Source organism: Oncorhynchus nerka, linkage group LG7 (genome assembly GCF_034236695.1).
Source record: "Oncorhynchus nerka isolate Pitt River linkage group LG7, Oner_Uvic_2.0, whole genome shotgun sequence".
In the NCBI taxonomy this organism is placed as follows: Eukaryota; Metazoa; Chordata; class Actinopteri; order Salmoniformes; family Salmonidae; genus Oncorhynchus; species Oncorhynchus nerka.
In genome coordinates, this window is record NC_088402.1 from 13,386,322 (window position 1) to 13,393,821 (window position 7,500).

Genomic DNA, 7,500 nt, shown 5'->3' on the forward strand with positions numbered 1-7,500 from the left:
TGTGTGTATGTGTGTGGTAATGTGCCTCCAGTGGGTGTGGGTGTGTGTGTGTGTGTGTGTGGTAATGTGCCTCCAGTGTGTGTGTGTGTGTGTGTGTGTGTGTGTGTGTGTGTGTGTGTGGTCATGTGCCTCCAGTGGGTGTGGGTGTGTGTGTGGTAATGTGCCTCCAGTGTGGGTGTATGTGTGTGTGTGTGGTAATGTGCCTCCAGTGTGTGTGTATGTGTGTGTGTGTGGTAATGTGCCTCCAGTGGGTGTGTGTGTGTGTGTGTGTGTGTGTGGTAATGTGCCTCCAGTGTGTGTGTATGTGTGTGTGTGTGGTAATGTGCCTCCAGTGGGTGTGTATGTGTGTGTGTGTGTGGTAATGTGCCTCCAGTGGGTGTGTGTGTGTGTGTGTGGTAATGTGCCTCCAGTGGGTGTGTGTGTGTATGTGTGTGTGTGTGGTAATGTGCCTCCAGTGTGTGTGTATGTGTGTGTGTGTGTGGTAATGTGCCTCCAGTGGGTGTGTGTGTGTGTGTGTATGTGTGTGGTAATGTGCCTCCAGTGTGTGTGTGTGTGTGGTAATGTGCCTCCAGTGGGTGTGTGTGTGTGTATGTGTGGTAATGTGCCTCCAGTGTATGTGTGTGTGTGTGTGGTAATGTGCCTCCAGTTGGTGTGTGTGTGTGTATGTGTGGTAATGTGCCTCCAGTGTATGTGTGTGTGTGTGTGGTAATGTGCCTCCAGTGGGTGTGTGTGTTACCTCGTGTATGTAGTTGAAGAGGTTCCAGTCCAGTTGTGTGAGAGCAGCAGCCATATCCCAGGTGTTGATACCCAGCAACCTCACTGTTCTCCTACTCAGCTCACTGTCTGTTAGAGGGGCCTGAACACACACACACACACACACACACACACACACACACACACACACACACACACACACACACACACACACACACACACACAGCAGCCCCCACACACACAGCAGCCCCAACACACACAGCAACCCCCAGGTCAGATACATCAAAGTCACCTAAATCTACTTATTCATAAGCATAATCTCGATATAAATTACCATAATATGTGTGAGGTCCCTCTGACAGACCATCAGTTTGCTCTGTGGCGTCAGAGTCTCAGAATACACACACTGACCAGCCTGTAACACCCTCCTCTCTACAGGGGGACAGAAAGAGAGAGAGTAAGGGGGACAGAAAGAGAGAGAGTAAAAGAGAGAGAGATAGAGAGAGAGATAGAGGGAGAGAGAGAGAGTAAAGGGGAGAGAGAGAGCGTAGAGAGGGTAAGGGGAGAGAGAGCGTAAGGGGAGAGAGAGTGTAAGGGGGGGAGAGAGAGTGTAAGGGGGAGAAAGAGAGAGTAAGGGGAGAGAGAGTAAGGGGGGAGAGAGAGAGTGTAAGGGGGAGAAAGAGAGAGTAAGGGGAGAGAGAGTAAGGGGAGAGAGAGTATAAGGGAGAGAGAGAGAGAAAGGGGAGAGAGAGAGAGTAAGGGGGGAGAGAGAGAGAAAGGGGAGAGAGAGAGAGTATAAGGGAGAGAGAGAGTAAGGGGAGAGAGAGAGTAAGGGGGAGAGAGAGAGAGTAAGGGAGAGAGAGAGAGAGAGAAAGGGGGAGAGAGAGAGAAAGGGGAGAGAGAGAAAGTAAGGGGGAGAGAGAGAGAAAGGGGAGAGAGAGAGAGAGGGGGGAGAGAGAGAGAGTAAGGGGGAGAGAGAGTGTAAGGGGAGAGAGAGAGTGTAAGGGGGAGAAAGAGAGAGTAAGGGGAGAGAGAGAGAAAGGGGAGAGAGAGAGAGTAAGGGGGAGAGAGAGAGAGAAAGGGGAGAGAGAGAGTATAAGGGAGAGAGAGAGTATAAGGGAGAGAGAGAGAGTAAGGGGAGAGAGAGAGAGTAAGGGGAGAGAAAGGGGAGAGAGAGAGAGAAAGGGGAGAGAGAGAAAGTAAGGGGGAGAGAGAGAGAGAAAGGGGAGAGAGAGAGAGAAAGAAAGGGAGAGAGAGAGAGTAAGGGGGAGAGAGAGTATAAGGGGGAGAGAGAGAGAAAGGGGAGAGAGAGAGAGTAAGGGGAGAGAGAGAGAGTAAGGGGGAGAGAGAGTGTAAGGGGAGAGAGAGAGTGTAAGGGGAGAGAGAGAGTAAGGGGGGAGAGAGAGAGAGTAAGGGGGAGAGAGAGTATAAGGGAGAGAGAGAGAGAAAGGGGAGAGAGAGAGAGAGAGCGTAAGGGAGAGAGAGAGAGAGAGAAAGGGGGAGGGAGAGTAAAACCTGTCAGTAAATGAGTGTGTGTGCATCTCCAGTGTGTGTGTGTGTGTGTGTGTACCTCCAGTGTGTGTGTGTGTGTGTGTACCTCCAGTGTGTGTGTGCGTGTGTGTGTGTGCGCGCGTGTGTGTGTACCTCCAGTGTGTGTGTGCGTGTGTGTGTGTGCGCGCGTGTGTGTGTGTGTGTGTGTGTGTACCTCCAGTGTGCGTGTGTGTGACCAGCACCATGTCCTCTTCTGGTCGGTCCATCTTCTGACCCACAATCCTCAGCAGCTCTGCGACGCTCAGCAAAGAGTGTGTGTAAACACACAGGTAGGAGTCAGCACTCACATACACACGACACAACACTGGAACACACACATCCAATCAAATGTTAATTGTCAGGTGCTTGGTAAACATCAACAACAGTGAAAAGCTTGACTTACATGTTATTATCCAACGATACAGAGTTAAAGATTAAGATACAAAATCAAATCTAGATATATATAATAGTGGAATAAAGACACAGCGAATAACAACATTGTGTAAAAATAACATATACAGGGAGTACCAGAGCCAAGTCGATGTGCAGGGGTACGAGGATAATGAGGTAGAGACTATAGGGTACGAGGAAATGAGGTAGAGACTATAGGGGTATGAGGAAAATGAGGTAGAGACTATAGGGGTACGAGGAAATGAGGTAGAGACTAAAGATACAAAATCAAATCTAGATATATATAATAGTGGAATAAAGACACAGCGAATAACAACATTGTGTAAAAATAACATATACAGGGAGTACCAGAGCCAAGTCGATGTGCAGGGGTACGAGGATAATGAGGTAGAGACTATAGGGTACGAGGAAATGAGGTAGAGACTATAGGGGTATGAGGAAAATGAGGTAGAGACTATAGGGGTACGAGGAAATGAGGTAGAGACTATAGGGGTACGAGGAAAATGAGGTAGAGACTATAGGGGTATGAGGAAAATGAGGTAGAGACTATAGGGGTACGAGGAAATGAGGTAGAGACTATAGGGGTACGAGGAAAATGAGGTAGAGACTATAGGGTACGAGGAAATGAGGTAGAGACTATAGGGGTACGAGGAAAATGAGGTAGAGACTATAGGGGTACGAGGAAAATGAGGTAGAGACTATAGGGGTACGAGGAAAATGAGGTAGAGACTATAGGGGTACGAGGAAAATGAGGTAGAGACTATAGGGGTACGAGGAAAATGAGGTAGAGACTATAGGGTACGAGGAAATGAGGTAGAGACTATAGGGGTACGAGGAAAATGAGGTAGAGACTATAGGGGTACGAGGAAAATGAGGTAGAGACTATAGGGGTACGAGGAAAATGAGGTAGAGACTATAGGGGTACGAGGAAATGAGGTAGAGACTATAGGGGTACGAGGAAAATGAGGTAGAGACTATAGGGGTACGAGGAAAATGAGGTAGAGACTATAGGGGTACGAGGAAATGAGGTAGAGACTATAGGGGTACGAGGAAAATGAGGTAGAGACTATAGGGGTACGAGGAAAATGAGGTAGAGACTATAGGGGTACGAGGAAAATGAGGTAGAGACTATAGGGGTACGAGGAAAATGAGGTAGAGACTATAGGGGTACAAGGAAATGAGGTAGAGACTATAGGGGTACGAGGAAAATGAGGTAGAGACTATAGGGGTACGAGGAAGCAGTATACTGTAGGTAGGGGTAAAGGATAGATAATAGACAGTAATAGCAGTATACTGTAGGTAGGGGTAAAGGATAGATAATAGACAGTAACAGCAGTATACTGTAGGTAGGGGTAAATGATATATAATAGACAGTAACAGCAGTATACTGTAGGTAGGGGTAAAGGATAGATAATAGACAGTAACAGCAGTATACTGTAGGTAGGGGTAAAGGATAGATAATAGATAGTAACAGCAGTATACTGTAGGTAGGGGTAAAGGATAGATAATAGACGGTAACAGCAGTATACTGTAGGTAGGGGTAAAGGATAGATAATAGACAGTAACAGCAGTATACTGTAGGTAGGGGTAAAGGATAGACAATAGACAGTAACAGCAGTATACTGTAGGTAGGGGTAAAGAATAGATAATAGACAGTAACAGCAGTATACTGTAGGTAGGGGTAAAGGATAGATAATAGACAGTAACAGCAGTATACTGTAGGTAGGGGTAAAGGATAGATAATAGACAGTAACAGCAGTATACTGTAGGTAGGGGTAAAGGATAGATAATAGACAGTAACAGCAGTATACTGTAGGTAGGGGTAAAGGATTGATAGTAGACAGTAACAGCAGTATACTGTAGGTAGGGGTAAAGGATAGATAATAGACAGTAACAGCAGTATACTGTAGGTAGGGGTAGGGGTAAGGTGACTAGACAACAGGATAGATAATAAACAGTAACAGCAGCATTTGTGATGAGTGTTTGAAGTGTGTGTGTGTGTGTGTGTGTGTGTCTGTGGCGTCAGTATACATGTGTGTGTGTTGTGTGCGTGTTATTGTGTATACCCCTGAGGGGCCCCTTTATTGATGGTTAGCGGCCCGGCAGGAAGTCCAGGAACCAGTTGCAGGAGGAGCTGTGAAAGTCCCAGGGTCCTGAGCTTGGTGATGAGCTTGGAGGGTACTATGGTGTTGAATGCTGAGCTGTAGTCAATGAACAGCATTCTTACATAGGTATTCCTTTTGTCCAGCTTGGTGAGGCCAGCTGAGAGTGCAATAGCGATTGTGTCATCTGTGGATCTGTTGGGGTGGTAGCGAATTGGAGTGGATCCAGGGTGTCTGGGATGATGGTGTTGATGTGAGCCATGACCAGCCTTTCAAAGCATTTCATGGCTATAGATGTGTTCTACGGGGTGATAGTCATTTAGGCAGTTTGCCTTGGCGTTCTTGGGCACAGGGACAATGGTGGTCTGCTTGAAACAAGTTGATATTGCAGACTGGGTCAGGGAGAGGTTAAAAATGTAATTAAAGATACTTGCCAGTTGGTCACATGCTCTGAGTAGGCGTCCTGGTATTCCGTCTGTGAATGTTAACCTGTTTAAAGGTCTTACTCACATCGGCTACGGAGAGTGTGATCACACAGCTATTCGGAACAGCTGGTGCTCTCATGCATGGTTCAGTGTTGCTTGCCTCGAAGCAAGCATAGAAGGCATTTAGCTTGTCAGGCTGTCATCACTGGGCAGCTTGGGGTTGGGTTTCCATGAGTTTGCAAGCTCTGCCACATCCTTTGAGCGTCACAGCCGGTGTAGTAGGATTCGATCTTAGTCCCGTTTGATGGCTCGTCAGAGGTCGTAGCGGGATTTCTTATAAGCATCGGGAATGGTGTCCCACTCCTTGAAAGCAGCAGCTCTAGCCTTTAGCCCATTGCGGATGTTGCCTGTAGTCCATGGCTTCTGATTGGGGTATTAATGAAGATGGTGACTGATGTGGTAAACTCCTCAAAGGAAATTATGGCTGAGACATTACGTACCAAAAAGTTTAAGATCAGCATCATCTTTACACACACACACACACACACACACACACACACACACACACACACACACACACACACACACACACACACACACACACACACACACCACAAAACTCATAAAATCATGGCTCATTAAAACTCATAAAACATGGCATCACGGGTGTGTGTTCTCACCCTCCTTGGTGTCAACCTGAGGGGAACGGAGCGGTAGACTGTTCTCTTTCAAACTGAGCTGCTGGAACATAGGTTTACTCTGGAGAGAGATAGACAAAAGGATGAAGGGATGGAGCGAGAGGGAGAGAATAGATGGAGAGAGATGGGATGGGAGAGGAGAGAGGGGATGGCAGAGGAGAGAGAGAGAGGGAGAAAGTGAGATGGCGAAAGTGAGAGAAGGGGACAGTTGGATATAAACCATTAGATTATTAACTTAGCAGTAACAGATACTTTCTACCCTCGCCCCTCTTCCCACCCTCTCTCCCCATCTTCTCTTTCTACCCTCGCCCCTCTTCCCTCCCTCTCTCCCCCGTTCTTCTCTTTCTACCCTCGCCCCTCTTCCCTCCATCTCTTCCCCATCTTCTCTTTCTACCCTCGTCCCTCTTCCCTCCCTCTCTCCCCCGTTCTTCTCTTTCTACCCTCGCCCCTCTTCCCTCCCTCTCTCCCCATCTTCTCTTTCTACCCTCGCCCCTCTTCCCTCCCTCTCTCCCCCGTTCTTCTCTTTCTACCCTCGCCCCTCTTCCCACCCTCTCTCCCCATCTTCTCTTTCTACCCTCGCCCCTCTTCCCTCCCTCTCTCCCCATTCTTCTCTTTCTACCCTCGCCCCTCTCCCCATCTTCTCTTTCTACCCTCGCCCCTCTTCCCTCCCTCTCTTCCCCATCTTCTCTTTCTACCCTCGCCCCTCTTCCCTCCCTCTCTTCCCCATCTTCTCTTTCTACCTCGCCCCTCTTCCCTCCCTCTCTCCCCGTTCTTCTCTTTCTACCCTCCCTCCCTCTCTTCCCCATCTTCTCTTTCTACCCTCGCCCCTCTATCTCTCCCCATGTTCTCTTTCTACCCTCGCCCCTCTTCCCTCCCTCTCTCCCCATCTTCTCAATCTACCCTCACCCCTCTTCCCTCCCTTTCTCCCCATCTTCTCTGTCTACCCATGGCCCTCTTCCCTCCCTCTCTCATCCATGTTCTCAGTCTACCCTCGCCCCTCTTCCCTCCCTCTCTCATCCATCTTCTCTTTCTACCCTCGCCCCTCTATCTCTCCCCATGTTCTCTTTCTACCCTCGCCCCTCTTCCCTCCCTCTCTCCCCATCTTCTCAATCTACCCTCACCCCTCTTCCCTCCCTTTCTCCCCATCTTCTCTGTCTACCCATGCCCCTCTTCCCTCCCTCTCTCATCCATGTTCTCAGTCTACCCTCGCCCCTCTTCCCTCCCTCTCTCATCCATCTTCTCTGTCTACCCTCGCCCCTCTTCCCTCCCTTTCTCCCCATCATCTCTGTCTACCCTCGCCCCTCCCTCTCTCCCCATATTCTCTTTCTACCCTCGCCCCTCTTCCCTCCCTCTCTCCACATATTCTCTTTCTACCCTCGCCCCTCTTCCCTCCCTCTCTCCCCATCTTCTCTGTCTATCCTCGCCTCTCTTCCCTCCCTCTCACCTTTTGCTGTGGAGGACATTCATCCACAGTGCTGAAACACAAACAAACAGAGAAACTAATAAACATGTAACTCCATATTTGGATTGAAGCTTCCATTTTCTCTATCCCGCACACACACACACACACACACACACACACACACACACACACACACACACACACACACACACACTGCC

General features: G+C 48.7%; 1 protein-coding gene across 1 annotated transcript in view; it reads right to left on the bottom strand.

Annotated features, from left to right (window-relative positions):
* The window catches only part of LOC115123372 (rap guanine nucleotide exchange factor 5-like), a 92,742-nt gene that overhangs the window by 9,035 nt on the left and 76,207 nt on the right, over positions 1–7,500 (bottom strand). Inside the window, exons 15-19 of the mRNA XM_065020237.1 lie at positions 7,325–7,355; positions 5,863–5,941; positions 2,420–2,569; positions 1,049–1,146; positions 737–856 (exon numbers count right to left, since the gene is read on the bottom strand). Of these exons, the coding sequence (XP_064876309.1) occupies positions 737–856; positions 1,049–1,146; positions 2,420–2,569; positions 5,863–5,941; positions 7,325–7,355 (478 nt within the window). The remainder of the gene's footprint in view (positions 1–736; positions 857–1,048; positions 1,147–2,419; positions 2,570–5,862; positions 5,942–7,324; positions 7,356–7,500) is intronic.